At 43.4% G+C, this 15,059-nt stretch overlaps 2 protein-coding genes across 3 annotated transcripts; one reads left to right on the forward strand and one right to left on the reverse strand.

Annotated features, from left to right (window-relative positions):
* The first annotated feature begins 319 nt into the window (after window positions 1–319).
* pdca (phosducin a) lies at window positions 320–4,581 on the forward strand. Its single transcript, XM_024435382.2, has 4 exons — window positions 320–459; window positions 2,814–2,872; window positions 3,199–3,332; window positions 3,573–4,581. The coding sequence occupies exons 2-4, from the start codon at window positions 2,824–2,826 to the stop codon at window positions 4,089–4,091; spliced, it is 702 nt and encodes a 233-aa protein (XP_024291150.1). The 5' UTR covers window positions 320–459; window positions 2,814–2,823; the 3' UTR covers window positions 4,092–4,581.
* An 86-nt stretch (window positions 4,582–4,667) lies between these two features.
* On the reverse strand, window positions 4,668–15,020 carry odr4 (odr-4 GPCR localization factor homolog). Of its 2 annotated transcripts, none has more exons than XM_024435380.2 (14): window positions 14,929–15,020; window positions 14,422–14,525; window positions 13,817–13,963; window positions 13,574–13,669; window positions 13,337–13,443; window positions 13,108–13,144; window positions 12,834–12,977; window positions 12,470–12,565; window positions 12,327–12,383; window positions 11,632–11,763; window positions 11,414–11,498; window positions 6,348–6,533; window positions 5,688–5,822; window positions 4,668–5,460 (listed from the first exon to the last, which is right to left on the reverse strand). In XM_024435380.2, the coding sequence occupies exons 2-14, from the start codon at window positions 14,518–14,520 to the stop codon at window positions 5,393–5,395; spliced, it is 1,389 nt and encodes a 462-aa protein (XP_024291148.1). In that variant the 5' UTR covers window positions 14,521–14,525; window positions 14,929–15,020; the 3' UTR covers window positions 4,668–5,392. The 2 variants fall into 2 exon arrangements, with proteins under 2 accessions (XP_024291148.1, XP_024291149.1); XM_024435381.2 differs by having other exon boundaries at window positions 14,863–14,985.
* Between the last annotated feature and the right edge of the window lie 39 nt (window positions 15,021–15,059).

The following is a 15,059-nucleotide window of genomic DNA, read 5'->3' on the forward strand; positions in this document are numbered from 1 at the left end:
TATAAGCCTTTTAAACCTATGGATATAGGCACGCAGCCAATCTGAGGTAGTGCCGTTCTTGCATGGTGTACAATAGGCCTCCATGATGTAATTTCCGCAGATTGAAGATTATGAATGGATGTGGCCTATATGGCAAAAAAATGATTTGAATGACAATGCATGTCTGGCATATCACATACACCCCTCAACAACCCCTCTGTTGCTCTCTCCATGTCGCTCTCCCACAGCACATATACTCTTCTCTGAGCAGGTCTAATTCCTAATCCTATTATATACGTCACCATAGGACATGGGAGAGATGTCACTATGATGATATCGATTATTAATTCACGTCTAATTCCACACAGCCTCCCCCAGCTGTCTTCAGACGAAACCCATTCCTACGCACCGGCAACAACGAACCTGGTCAGGACTATAAGGAGACTAACCTGCAAGGAGGAAGTGCAGCGAACCACACAGGTAAGCATAGCTGCTGCTATCGTTTGATTATTAATTCATATTGATTCTACTTGACAGAGCAGTGGAAGACGTGGTCTAATTCTCCACTTGGATTTGAGGGAGATCAACTACGAATGAAAGATTTGATGAAATCTGAAGTGATCGTCCATAATGTTAGAGGACACATGTGGGAAACCTTTGGCCTACTCTATTCTGTTTCTGTAGAGTGATTTCAACATTTCAAGGTCATGTCACCAGAGCAATTACAAGACAACATCAGGGGTCCATAATCATAATTCATTCCAACGTCATGGGAACCACTGAAATGCTTTGCCTGTGCATGTACTGTATACCTAAAGACTATTCTGTAACTTACTGTGGGACAGCACCAACTTGGAGGACAAATGAGCCTACAGTACTGGGAGTTTATACAAAAATACAAAAATATGAACGCAACAATACAGATATGCATCTGTTGGTCACAGATACCTTTTAAAAAAGGTAGGGGTGTGGATCAGAAAACCAGTCAGTATCTGGTGTGACCACCATTTTACTCATGCAGCGCAACATTATCTCCTTCGTATAGAATTGATCAGGCTGTTGATTGTGGCCTGTGAAATGTTGTATCACTCCTTTTCAATGGATGTGTGAAGTTGCTGTGTGAAGTACTGTCGTACGTGTCAATCCAGAGCATCCCAAAAATGCTCAATGGGTGAGATGTCTGATGTGTATGTAGGCCATAGAAGAACTGGGACATTTTCAGCTTTCAGAACTTGTGTACAGATAGATCCTTGCGACATGGGTCTGTGCATGATCATGCTGAAACATGGTGATGGCAGCGGATGAATGGCACGACAATGGGCCTCAGGATCTCGTCACGGTATCGCTGTGCATTCACATTGCCATCGATAAAATGCAATTGTGTTTGTTGTCCATAGCTTATGACTGTCCATACCATAACCCCACCGCCACCATGGGGCACTCTGTTCACAACTTTGACATCAGCAAACCAGTTGCCGACACGACGTCATACAAACTGTCTGCCATCTGCCCGGTACAGTTGAAATCAGCTGTCCGGGTGGCTAGTCTCAGACGATCCCGCAGGTGAAGAAGCCGGATGTGGACGTCCTGAGCTGATGTGGTTACATGTGGTCTGCGGTTTAGGCTATTTGGACATACTGACAAATTCTCTAAAACAATGTTGGAGGCGGCTTATGGTAGAGAAATGAATATAAAATGCTCTGCCAACTGCTCTTGTGGACATTCCTGCAGTCAGCAAGCCAATTGCACACGCCTTCAACTCTTGAGACATCTGTGGCATTGTGTTGTGTGACAAAACTACACATTTTAGTAGCATTTAATTGCTCCCAGCACAAGGTGCACATGATTATGCTGTTTAATCAGCTTCTTGATATGCCACACCTGTCAGGTGGATGGATTATCTTGGCAAATGAGAAATGTCTATTAACAGGGATGTAAACACATTTGTTCACAAAATTTGAGCAAAATAAGCTTTTTGTGTGTATGGAGACTCTCTGGGATCTTTTATTTCAGCTCATGAACCATGGGACCAACACTTTACATGTTGCGTTTATATTTTTGTTCGGTGTACATTGACATACGGTACATGTTTTGTAAGAATCTAACAATTAGTGTTGGCAGTTATTGTATTATCATCAAAGATGAAGTAAAATTTTAGCTTTTTTAGAAATGATGGAGTTCATTCTGTATTACGGTGGCCCTAAAGGCCAAAGTAGCTTTTTAAATTTAGTGACAACGCACACAGAAAGTCAAGGACGAAGGTTTCCGGTTAAAGAGATGTTGTAATTTAGTTGCTGTAATGTTGAACAGGGAGAAAGAGAGATTTTGGGGCAGGGTGTCCTATATCACGAAGGGCTGTCAGGATTAGTAAGACTTCGATTTGACACATTGTTTTGAGTTGGCCTAGGAACACAATACACACACTCTCAAGCATAGGCTTGTAAAGAAGCTTGTTTATGGCCTCTTCAGATGCTACACCTGAAGAGTTGCATTGGCTCCTCATCCAATCCCTAGGCTTGGGCTTAGTGGTTATGTGGGTCTGTATCATACATGTGGGCACATTGTCATCTTTATGTCCCAGCTGTCTTACACACGCAGGCCCATGAATTAACACAGTCTTAGAAAACCCTAAGTATTAGACCTAATCATAATCTGATAATACTGCATCAACCTGGCTCCCTCTGAATGTCTCTGACAATCACAACATGCTGCAGTGTACAGCACACCGACGAACCAATGCAAAGCTACGGTTTTGTTACGAGCCAGTCTCTTTGACGAAATGATAAGAAAACGGTTTCCATTGCTAATCTTTAGGATTTTGTCTCTTCATTCAGAAGGTTCAGTATGTCAAGCCCAACACCAGCTGAAGATGAGGTGCCAGCAATCCAAACAGGTGACACGTCATCAACTGTCCACCCTTTTCGTGAACTCTTTATTAGGTCCACTGTTTATCATCTAAACTTCAATTGAAATGAGAGTGAAGTCTGTATAAACTCTCTTTCTGATGCACAGACTTTTCTCTGTTAACCTCTGTTCTTGTTTTCACCTGTTGATCGACCCCTCTCAATCCATAGAATTACAAATAGAACACTAGAATAGAGTTTGACATTTGTAATGCATCCTTACCAGTATGGCTGCCGTTATCAGCACATTCTAGAGATGTAGTTAAATGACATCAGCCTCTCTAGTGTATTATACATGTCTCAATTCCTCTGCAAGGCCCCAAGGGTGTAATCAATGACTGGAGGAAGTTCAAGTGTGAGGACCAGGACACCCCTCCCAGCAAGAAGGCGCTCCTCAGACAGATATCCAACCCCCAGAGCGATGACGCCCACGACAGACTCAACCGCAAGGTCAGTCAGCGTTCAAACACAACCACAAGGTCAGACACTAAGAGACTTGACCACAGAGGGAGGCATATGTCTAGCAAAACTCTTGAGAATCGAGATGTGTTTACGTGACCTATTTTAACCCATAGAAATAAAATGACTAGAAGGGACTTTTCCATTCAAGTCAATTCTACTTCTATGTTTCAGCCCCCATACATAATATGCATGAGCCTCGACTCAGCTCCTATCACTTTTTCTTGACAGATGAGTGTCCAGGAGTACGAGATGATCGCAGAGGAGGATGAGAAGGGCCTGCGAAAGTACCGCAAGCAGTGCATGAAGGAGATGCACGAGCGATTCAGCTTTGGGCCGACGTTTGACAGCGTGGTGGAGCTGGACAACGGCGAGGCCTTCCTGGAGGTCATTGAGAAGGAGCACCGGCTCACCCTGGTAGTCGTCCACATCTACAAGGACGGAGTCAAAGGTTGCGAGGCGCTCAACTCCTGCCTAGATTGCCTGGCCACCGAATACCCCAGCATCAAGTTCTGCCGCATCGAGGCGGCCGCAACGGGTGCAAGCGAGCGCTTCTCAGACGACGTGCTGCCCGCCATGCTGGTTTACAAGGCAGGCGAGCTACTAGGAAACTTCCTGTCCATGACACAGCACCTCAGCGAGGAGTTCTTCGCCGCCGATATCGAGGCGTTCCTCAATGAATACGGCCTCCTGCCCGAGAAGGAGTTTGTGGCCTGTCCTGATGAGGAGGCAGGTGTTGAGGTGGAGTAAGGTTTTTTTTATTTTTATATAGGGAGTCAGTGACAGTCAGTGCACATTTCTGGACCCATTAGCCTACTGTAAATGCAATATTTTTAAACAGCCTCCAGTCAGCTTCAGTTTACCACAGGCAGTGTCCATTAACTTGAGAAAAGCTACAGATTTCAAACAGACATTATTAGCTCAATATGTATCACTACGAAATGCTTTTTTCTTTTCTTTTTAACCATTGTATTGGTATATGATAAGTATATGACAATGCAATCTTTGTGTGAGGTTGTGTTGGCGTCACAGTATGTGATCCGGTTAGAGTAATGCACCCCATTTTATGGTTGGAGTAATGCACCCCATTTTATGGTTAGAGTAATGCACCCCATTTTATGGCTTAGGTTTGTTTATCACCATTGGCACAATGTCATTGTATATTCTGCTATATTGATGTTTGAAATCTAAAAGGGATAAAGTGTTAACCAAGTCAGTCATTAAAAGCAGTATTTCCCCATGGAAGTGTTGGTTGGTTTCTCTGTCTAATTGTTTTACTACTATTAACTAAACAGCATTTAACATGAATAGAACACACACCAAAAGTGAGTTACTTTGAACGGACTTCTTTATTCTGCTCAATTCCGTCATAGATGAATACATAAAATACAGTATTTGCGATATTAAGGCCAAGCATGAACGATCCTTTGGGAGGATCAAAGCATAGAATAATGCCCATCATACCAAGCATAACCATACCGTAGGCCTAAGTCATTGCAAAAAAAAAAAACAATGTTAAATCCAGACACTCTTAAGCACTTCGGACATGTCCGTTGTTCGCTGTGCCAGCACTGTGGTTGAGGAGAGGTTTGATTACGGTTGGCCTGAGGCAATATGTGAGGACAGAGCCGAAAGTTTATGATTGGCACACATCAGAATATCTGTTGATGACTGAATGAACTGAACAACAAAAAGCGGGTCCATTTTCCCCATAATATGGGAGGGGAATTTTGAATATATGGCATTAGACATACTTTCTGAAAGAAATTAAATCATACGCTGTACACGCGTTTCTTTGTGAAACCTTTTTACAACTGAAACAAAATAAATCAAAACGAACTGTATTTATTTATTTTTCTCTCTACACAATTCTGCTTTACAATTCATATGAAAAATAAAATGTTGAATTATCAATACCAAACATACAGCTTGCATATACTTTTATAATAACCATGTCAACTCAATTTCATGAAAATCTATTTAATCAAGCGATTAAGTCACTGAGCATAACAACAGCTCTCGTGGTGTGTGTGTGTCCTGTGCCTCCACCGTTAGTCGCTCAGGTAGATCAGCGAGGTGCCTGTTGCTAGGAGAGCGATTGCGGCTGCCATGGCAACACCTACACAATGACACAACGGAATCCGGGTGAAGAGAAAGCTATGCTACATACCTGATGCTGATTCATAGTTTGGGTTAGGTGTTAGGTTCACATAATAACCACAAAGCTATCAACACTTCCTGTACACGCCTTTACATACGACAGAGCCAGGTGTTTTTTCTGACCATTGTACCACCTGATTTCTGACGAAATGGCTGTTTGAAGAGAGTATTTAAAAAAGGACATACCAGCGTAATATGTTTTGTGGCTTTTGTGGGCCTCAGTGGGATCTTCAGAGGGCGTCTTAGGACGAGCGTCAAGGGTAGATTTAGCCTTCAGGTTCTTCTGAACAACCGTGTTCTTTAGGTCAATCGTAGGAGCTTCTAGATATGAGACATATTCACCATACAATGTCAACCTTACACTCAATTGAAAACAAATAGTAGTATGGAAAGTATAGAAAACGGAGATTCAAAACTCAGTTGAGGAAGCTAAAATAATCCATATGATATAACCGCTTAACATACCAAGAAAATAGCATTTGTTTGAAGAATGAAAATCATAAAATATGAGTCTTTCCTCACATGACCAAATAGAAACAGTTGAAAATAAGGTTTTCCCACAACATTGTGTCCTGGTGGGGAAATATGTTACCATTTGGTCATGCAGGTGAGTAAAGAAATATACATTCTTTCGGTGTGATTGTATGCATCTCAGGCTAGTGATAGCAACTCTGGTTCCGGTTGGAATACCTGTTTCATTCCTCATAGGGAGTAATTAACACTTACACAATGGGCTTTAGTGACTCAAACCAGGTCACTGGAAGATTACAGTTGATACTGTAGTAGTATACAGTTATGGCCGCCTGCTACATTGACCCCTGACCCCTGGTTATTATGATAAACCACCTGGGACGGCCTCCTGGGAGGTGTCTATGCTGTCCTCGGGCGTCTCCCAGTCCAGCATCTCTTTGAGACGGTCACTCACATCGGACACACACTCGTCAGGGAACATGTAGTCACACACACACAGGCTCATTCCGGGCACGGGGGCAAACACTCTGCGAGGGAGCACCTGCTGTACACCGACTGACCCTGCCGAAGAGAGGAGAGCAGAAAAATCATTATGTACACTTAGCTACAGATTTGATAGGAATAAATGAGTCATTGTTCTGTATTTGATTTGTCATTGTTTGGAGGTATATACAGTACCACTCAAAAGTTTAGACACACCTACTCATTCAAGGGTTGTTCTTTATTTTTACTATTTTCTACATTGTAGAATAATAGTGAATACACAAACTATTAAATAACACATGGAATCATGTAGTAACCAAAAATGTGTTAAACAAATCAAAATATATTTTATATTTGAGATTCTTCAAAGCAGCCACCCTTTGCCTTGATGACAGCTTTGCACACTCTTGGCATTCTCTCATCCAGCTTCACCTGGTATACTTTTCCAACAGTCTTGAAGGAGTTCCCACATATGCTGAGCATTTGTTGGCTGCTTTTCCATCACCCTGCGGTCCAACTCATCCCAAACCATCTCAATTGGTTTGAGGTCAGGTGATTGTGGAGACCAGGTCATCTGATGCAGCACTCCATCACTCTCCTTCTTGGTCAAATAGCCCTTACACAGTCTGGAGGTGTGTTGGGTAATTGTCCTGTTGAAAAACAAATGATAGTCCCACTAAGCCCAAACCAGATGAGATGGCGTATCGCTGCAGAATGCTGTGGTAGCCATGCTGGTTAAGTGTGTCTTGAATTCTAAATAAATCAGTGTCACCAGTAAAGCTTCCCCACACCATCACACCTCCTCCTCCATGCTTCACGGTGGGTACCACACATGCGGAGATCATTCGATCACCTACTTTGCCCCACACATAGACACGGCGGTTGGAGCCAACAATCTCAAATTTGGATTAATCAGACCAAAGGACAGATTTCCACCTGTCTAATGCCCATTGCTCATGTTTCTTGGCCCAAACAAGTCTCTTCTTCGGTCTATGTTTCAATACCATGACAGAGGGTATCACGTCTGCTGCAGACACAGTTGATTAGCTTATTTACCGAGTCAGTTGTTCGAATGGATCTAGGAGTGTGTTCATGTTTCCAAGTTTCAAACGTGTTCTCAAATGCCATTAAAATGGCAGCAGCAGTATGAGAACCAGCACATTCTTGAGCATACAATACGGCTTTCCTCAGTACGAATTTTTTATTTTACCTTTATTTAACCAGGTAAGCTAGTTGAGAACAAGTTCTCATTTACAACTGCGACCTGGCACAGATACAGCAAAGCAGTGCGACAGAAACAACAACACAGAGTTACATGGAATAAACAAGTGTACAGTCAACACAATAAAACAAAACAAAAAAGTCTACATACAGTGTGTGCAAATGGCATGAGGAGGTATGGCAATAAATAGGCCATAGTAGCAAAGTCATTACAATTTAGCAGATTAACACTGGAGTGATAGATGAGCAGATGATGGTGTGTAAGTAGTGATACTGGTGTGCAAAAGAGCAGCAAAGTAAATAAAAACAATATGGGGATGAGGTAGGTAGATTGGGTGGCTATTTACAGATGGACTATGTACAGCTGCAGCGATCGGTTAGCTGCTCAGATAGCTGATGTTTAAAGTTAGTGAGGGAAATGTAAGTCTCCAGCTTCAGCGATTTTTGCAATTCGTTCCAGTCACTGGCAGCAGAGAACTGGAAGGAAGGGTGGCCAAAGGAGGTGTTGGCTTTGGGGATGACCAGTGAGATATACCTGCTGGAGTGCGTGCTACGGGTGGGTGTTGTTATCCTGACCAGTGAGCGGAGATAAGGCAAAGGAGTAGATGAAGCCTATTTTGTAGATGACAGGTCGCAGTGGTGGGTGGTATAAGGCGCTTTGGTAACAAAACGGATGGTTCAGGATCCAATTTGCAGTATTGGGATAGATCAGTCGAGGATTTAGGATAGTCAGTTTTACGAGGGTAAGTTTGGCTGCGTGAGTGAAGGAGGCTTTGTTGCGAAATAGAAAGCCGATTCTAGATTTGATTTTGGATTGGAGATGTTTGGTATGAGACTGGAAGGAGAGTTTACAGTCTAGCCAGACACCTAGGTATTTGTAGTTGTCCACGTATTCTAGGTCAGAACCGTCCAGAGTAGTGATGCTAGTCGGGTGGGTGGGTGCGGGCAGCGAACAGTTGAAAAGCATGCATTTGCTAGCGTTTAAGAGCAGTTGGAGGCCATGGAAGGAGTGTTGTATGGCATTGAAGCTCGTAGCAAGAGCAACATCGTTGATATATACAGAGAAAAGTGTCAGCCCGAGAATTGAACCCTGTGATACCCCCATAGACTGCCAGAGGTCCGGACAACAGGCCCTCCGATTTTACACACTGAACTCGATCTGCGAAGTAGTTGGTGAACCAGGCAAGGCAGTCATTTGAGAAACCAAGGCTATTGACTCTGCCAATAAGAATACGGTGATTGACAGAGTCGAAAGCCTTGGCCAGGTCGATGAAGACGGCTGCACAGTACTTACTTTTATCAATGGCGGTTATGATATCGTTTAGTACCTTGAGCGTGGCTGAAGTGCACACGTGACCAGCTCAGAAACCGGTTTGCACAGCGGAGAAGGTACGGTGGGATTCGAAATGGTCAGTGATCTGTTTATTAACTTGGCTTTCAAAGACTTTAGAAAGGCAGGGCAGGATGGATATAGGTCTGTAACAGTTTGGGTCTAGAGTGTCACCCCCTTTGAAGAGGGGGATGACCGCGGCAGCTTTCCAATCTTTAGGGATCTCGGATGAAATGAAAGAGAGGTTGAACAGACTGGTAATAGGGGTTGCAACAATGACAGCGGATAATTTTAGAAAGAAAGGGTCTAGATTGTCTAGCCCAGCTGATTTGTACGGGTCCAGGTTTTGCAGCTCTTTCAGAACATCTGCGATCTGGGTTTGGGTGAAGGAGAAGCTGGGGAGGCTCGGGCAAGTAGCTGCGAGAGGTGCGGAGCTGTTGGCCGGGTTTGTGGTAGCCAGGAGGAAAGCATGGCCAGCCGTAGAGAAATGCTTATGGAAATTTTAGATTATCATGGATTTATCGGTGGTGACCGTGTCACCTAGTCTCAGTGCAGTGGGCAGCTGGGAGGAGGTGCTCTTGTTCTCCATGGACTTTACAGTGTCCCAAAACTTTTTGGAGTTAGAGCTACAGGATGCACATTTCTGCTTGAAAAATCTAGCCTTTGCTTTCCTAACTGACTGTGTGTATTGGTTCCTGACTTCCCTGAACAGTTTCATGGGGACTATTTGATGTTATTGCAGGATGTTTTTGTGCTGGTCAAGGGCAGTCAGGTCTGGAGTGAATCTAGGGCTATATCTGTTCTTAGTTCTACATTTTTTGAAAGGGGCATGCTTATTTAAGATGGTGAGGAAATTACTTTTAAAGAACGACCAGGCATCCTCGACTGACGGGATGAGGTCAATATCCTTCCAGGATACCTGGGCCAGGTCGATTAGAAAGGCCTGCTCGCAGAAGTGTTTTAGGGAGCGTTTGACAGTGATGAGGGGTGGTCGTTTGACCGCGGACCCATAGCGGATGCAGGCAATGAGGCAGTGATCGCTGAGATCCTGATTGAAAACAGCAGAGGTGTATGGAGGGCAAGTTGGTCAGGATAATTATCTATGAGGGTGTCCATGTTTACAGATTTAGGGTTGTACCTGGTGGTTTCTTTGATAATTTGTGTGAGATTGAGGGCATCTAGCCTAGATTGTAGGACTGCTGGGGTGTTAAGCATATCCCAGTTTAGGTCACCTAACAGAACGAACTCTGAAGATAGATGGGGGGCAATCAATTCACATATGGTGTCCAGGGCACAACTGGGAGCTGAGGGGGGTCTATAACAGGCGGCAACAGTGAGAGACTTATTTCTGGAGAGATTAATTTTTTAAATTAGAAGCTCGAAGTGTTTGGGCATAGACCTGGAAAGTATGACAGAACTTTGCAAGCTAACTCCTCCCCCTTTGGCAGTTTTATCTTGACGGATAATGTTGTAGGTGGGTTTGGAAATCTCTGAATTTTTGTTGGCCTTCCTAAGCCAGGATTCAGACACGGCAAGGACATCCTCGTTGACCCAATGGGCTGTCAGACTCAGCATGCTCATGGGGCGGACATCGATGGTCCAAATGTTGTGAAGCTAATAGCAGTGACGCCCATACGTTTTATCAATACTGTGTAACTCCGGTAGGGCAAACATCTGAAAAAGAGTGTGTACTTGGTAGTGTGTACTGGTGCTCGAAAAGTTGGCGAAAGCCAACATCATCCACGACAGAGAACGGTTGATTGTCAAGGGCATCGAATCCCATTATGTTGCCGTTAATGGATTTCACCTTTGAGTTGTCGTGCTGAAATTTTCGTACTCTTTCAAATGACTGCTTGACTTGAACTTGTTTAGTTGTTGGAAGTGTGCGCTTAGTATTTTTCTGCTTTTGTTCTGTGCAGAGCTGTATTTTTCGTGGCGTAATTACGTCCTCTACCTACGTTATATAGATATGCACGTCCGTTTTGACATCGGTTTTGCACATCGGCGTTAAACTAGACATCGGGATGATGCCGATGTTGGCATTTTTAGCTAATATCGGCTGATTCCAATATGCTTACCGATATATTGTGCATTATTCCATGTCTTATTTCATAGTTTTGAGGTCTTCGCTATTATTCGACAATGTAGAAAATAGTCAAATAAAGAAAAACCCTAGTAGGTGTGTCCAAACTTTTGACTGGTACTGCACCTCACTGCTGTTATGCAGGAGAACAAGTGGGACAGTGAGTATAGCAACAACCAGTGAATGGTCAACAGTGCCACCTTGTGGTTGATCTGCATAGCTTGCTAAGCACATTGACAGCACTGCAGTTCAGTTCTGTTCCGTTAAGTAATACGAACAATATTTATCTAACCCCCAAGCTAAAGTAGAGAACGAATACTGTGCCTTTGTCCTCTCCCTCCATTAAAAGATCTTCCAGGAACATCTCCACTCTGCTAGAGACCGTGTTGATGACATCTCTCTTGATGACCTACCAGGACAAGGCATGAGAAAAATGTGAAAGATCGAATGTATGCGTATATCCAAATAACCTTCAGTTGCTAAGAGCTGGATGGTGTGCAAGATCTGGTTTAGAGAAAGTTCTGGTTGCCAATGTGCAGTACCTCTGTAGCGTGCTTGGCTCTGGGTTTGTTGCTGTGGAGGTAGGCCCTGCACTGCACCATTCCCTTCAGGGTGAGAGACCCACTGCACACCTTCACAGTAGCTGTCAACCTCCGCTCTGATTGGGGTTCCGCCTGAGGCGAGAGATGACCGGATGTTATATACACAACATAGAAATGAATAGAACGGGATTGGAACCTGGCATTTTAACCGGTAATCTAATGGATACACAATGACTGGTATTGTGATGTAATCATTTCGATGTTAATTTTGAATGTTCTATCAACTGATGCTAGGGTTACCATGGTAATGAATAACATTCATTTAAATGATGCCAACTGATGCAATGTGGCTCATGCAATGTAATGCATTTTTTGTAATGTCAGTTGAGTTGACTCAACAAATCACAGCACAGATTAAAGGGTACACTTCCTGCTTTTACTTCGTGCATTGCTCCTATGGGTACACTCGCAATGGCTGCCAGTCCAGCCCATTTTGTCATAATTGACTTGAATGGGCACGTTTGTTCTATTCAATCTATGATACACACACACGAAATTAGGCACACACTCACAGAAGCATAAACACACAAACAAACGCACAGGCACACACAAATCAACTTCAGCAAGGAAAAACTCTGAGCCCTTGTTATAGGCTACAACAACAACAAAAAACTCCCTACTAATGATATTCTTACCATCGGGATGAGGATCTGGGCTCGAAACGTCTGCTGAACAGCCTTTGCATTCTTTTTCTGAGCAGAAAAACAGACTTGTTAAAAGCCGTGATCTATTTCTATGAGCGACATCGTGCCACCCAAAAAGGAACGCTGCGTTTTACCTGCCCCCCCAGTAGCTCCACCTCGCCAGGCATCGCGTCGCCATTGATGAGGCAAAGCCCATCTTCAATCTGCTTCGCCCACGTTTGAAGTCCCTCCTGAAATCACACAAAACCAAAATGATTGGTTCCACTAGAATTGACATTTCAATCTACTGTCCTGTTTGAGAACGCCAGATTCAAAGTGAGCTCTGCTAAAGAAGACCTCACCAGGCATTTCCTGAAATGTACTGTTGTTAATCTCTCACATAGTGTGACGTAATGCTGACAAGCTTAATACGGGTGTTATAAGCGTTCCTATGGCGCTTCATAAGGGTACCATAACAATACATTTACACGTAATTAACACCCAATATAACCCACTCACCTTCATACACTTTTCCATGTCCTGTGGTAAGACATGCATCTCTAACACAGGGAACACCAGGTTCAGTCCCACTGAGCATGTCAACAATGGCCAGGAAGTACACACCCCCGACTGGTACTTCCAATCAGCAGGCTTGGCAGAACTCTGAAATCACCAATCAGAATGCAGTTAAGACTTGTAGTATTTTTCTAGGCTGAATATGAATACAGAAAAGAGCAAGTAGAGGACAATTGACCGCTTAAAAAAGGCAATAATGTCACACCTATGAACTCACCTTGGGATCTCGAACATCATATGTTCTGCAAACGACTCTGAGAGAGTAGAGTTAAAGGCGTTTTCCAACGCTAAGGGTTCTCCTTGTATTAAGCACACAACTCGGAAAAGGTGTCATCACATTTACTACGGACTATAGTGAAACCACTGGTCATTGTTTGTCTTTGGGCAGCAAACAGATGATGCAATTGAGAGCAATTTGACCCATCAGTTGGAGTGGTTAAGGATACTTCCTGGTTTTGGAGCAGATGTGAAGTGTGACCTTCTCTGTTACGTCCTCCTCTGTTAGACTCCAAAGCCGTCCCTTGGATATATGCTTGTCCACCGCAAAGATCAACTGCAAAAGACACACTAGTTTAAACTAGAGGCCCACTTTCTATCAATACAGTTCCTGTTATTAATATGTATGATCTCTATCAAAAGGAACACCAACAATCTTGCCTCAGCTTAAGTTTGTGTCGTCTTACCCGTCTCAATGTATTTTGAGCCTCTTTCGACAGCTCAGGTGGGGTGACAAGAAACACACCAATAACTGACATACCTCCCGGTAACATCCGGGAGACCTTCAGAAAACATACATTATTATACATTATGACAGAGTGAGATTGAGATACAAGTGATTGCTCACAATGCTTAGACTGTGTAATGTTATGTGAACCAACTAGAAGACCTGATGTTTTCATAAAAGTTGCATTATCCTCATTATCTACCTGTCTGGCATGCTCGGTGACCCACTCCACGTCCAGGTATTCCAGTGAGTTCCCAGCTCCCCTGCTGACCGACGGAGACCCCTGTCCCTCTGTGTCCTTCTGTGGTGTCCTCACAGCCAGCACCACAAAGTCTCTCTGGGACGAACTCTGCCAAAAGAGACAAGAATGTCCTACTTAGGACCAAGAGGTGTTCCTAGTCACGTGACCTAAATAGGAAAAACTCAAGGACCTCTGGAAAAAGTAGCCAATTTTTTGGTCAAATCGGGCTGTGAGGGAAAACACCTGGGTCGTTTTCAGTAGACACCAAACAGAAGACAAAAAACTGACTAAAACCTGGGTTGTATTCATTTAGAGGAAGACCGTAAGCAAACAGTTGCAAATGTTTTTGCAAAGGAAACCATTTACTCCAAACTGAAAAGTGTTTAAACAAAAATGTGTTCCTATTGGACAAATTCTGGTAGGTCCCTCACTGTTTGATTCCGTTTAGTTCTGTTGGTTCCTAGTGACTATACCCCTTGCAAAACGTTTTGCTACAGTGTGTACTTATAGTGAATGACAGGAGACTGGTTTGTTGCGTGTATAAGATCCATGATGAGGAACCTTACCTGGCCAATGAGAAGTCCTGTGACACAAGATGCACCTGGTACACTGAGATTGGACAGATATTTCTCCACCACATCCTCCACTATGTAGCCTCTGCCCATTCTGACTACAGGTTAGAGGGGAAAGACAGGGACTGCACATTAACGTTCCATCATGAAGATGTCAAGTGATGCTCTGGAATGTTATATTCAAAAGTCGTCAAACCCAACAACAAAAAATCTAAATAGCACGGCAGAGTATTTCAAATAACTAGTGAATTGGTTTAGCATAACAACTTGACACAGAAGCTCATTTAGCTAGCTAACGTTACCGTTAGTTAGCTATATATTTCACCACAGCTGTTAGCTAGCTAACGTTAGCTCACTAGTTAGCTCAGTCTGGCTCAGTGGATGGATAACTTGGCTTTCAAACAAAACCAAATCCTAGAGGTTTGACAATCGCACCGTTTTGTGTTATGAGTGAATCTTCAAATCACTCAAATGTAGGCTTAAATTCGTTGTTATAGCTACCAGATTGACGTGAGTTCACTTCACGAACAGCTGCAGCAGCAGATAAATGTTGATACGTGTGACGTCGCTTGAAATCTACGTCACTGCACCCGAGGAAGATGATTGGACTATATTATCAAAGCTACTTCTGA

Source organism: Oncorhynchus tshawytscha, linkage group LG10 (assembly GCF_018296145.1).
Source record: "Oncorhynchus tshawytscha isolate Ot180627B linkage group LG10, Otsh_v2.0, whole genome shotgun sequence".
Classification (NCBI taxonomy): domain Eukaryota; kingdom Metazoa; phylum Chordata; class Actinopteri; order Salmoniformes; family Salmonidae; genus Oncorhynchus; species Oncorhynchus tshawytscha.

What these genes read in the sequence shown, in the direction of transcription:
- pdca (XM_024435382.2), top strand. Translation starts at nt 2,824, where the DNA reads ATGTCAAGCCCAACACCAGCTGAAGATGAGGTGCCAGCAATCCAAACA. An exon ending in GGTGCCAGCAATCCAAACAG is followed by an intron (nt 2,873 to 3,198) that starts GTGACACGTCAT and finishes TTCCTCTGCAAG; the next exon opens with GCCCCAAGGGTGTAATCAAT. An exon ending in ACGACAGACTCAACCGCAAG is followed by an intron (nt 3,333 to 3,572) that starts GTCAGTCAGCGT and finishes TTTTCTTGACAG; the next exon opens with ATGAGTGTCCAGGAGTACGA.
- odr4 (XM_024435380.2), bottom strand. Translation starts at nt 14,520, where the DNA reads ATGGGCAGAGGCTACATAGTGGAGGATGTGGTGGAGAAATATCTGTCC. An exon ending in ATCTGCTCCAAAACCAGGAA is followed by an intron (nt 13,145 to 13,336) that starts GTATCCTTAACC and finishes CTACTCTCTCAG; the next exon opens with AGTCGTTTGCAGAACATATG. An exon ending in AATGGAGGGAGAGGACAAAG is followed by an intron (nt 6,534 to 11,413) that starts GCACAGTATTCG and finishes TCTCTTCGGCAG; the next exon opens with GGTCAGTCGGTGTACAGCAG.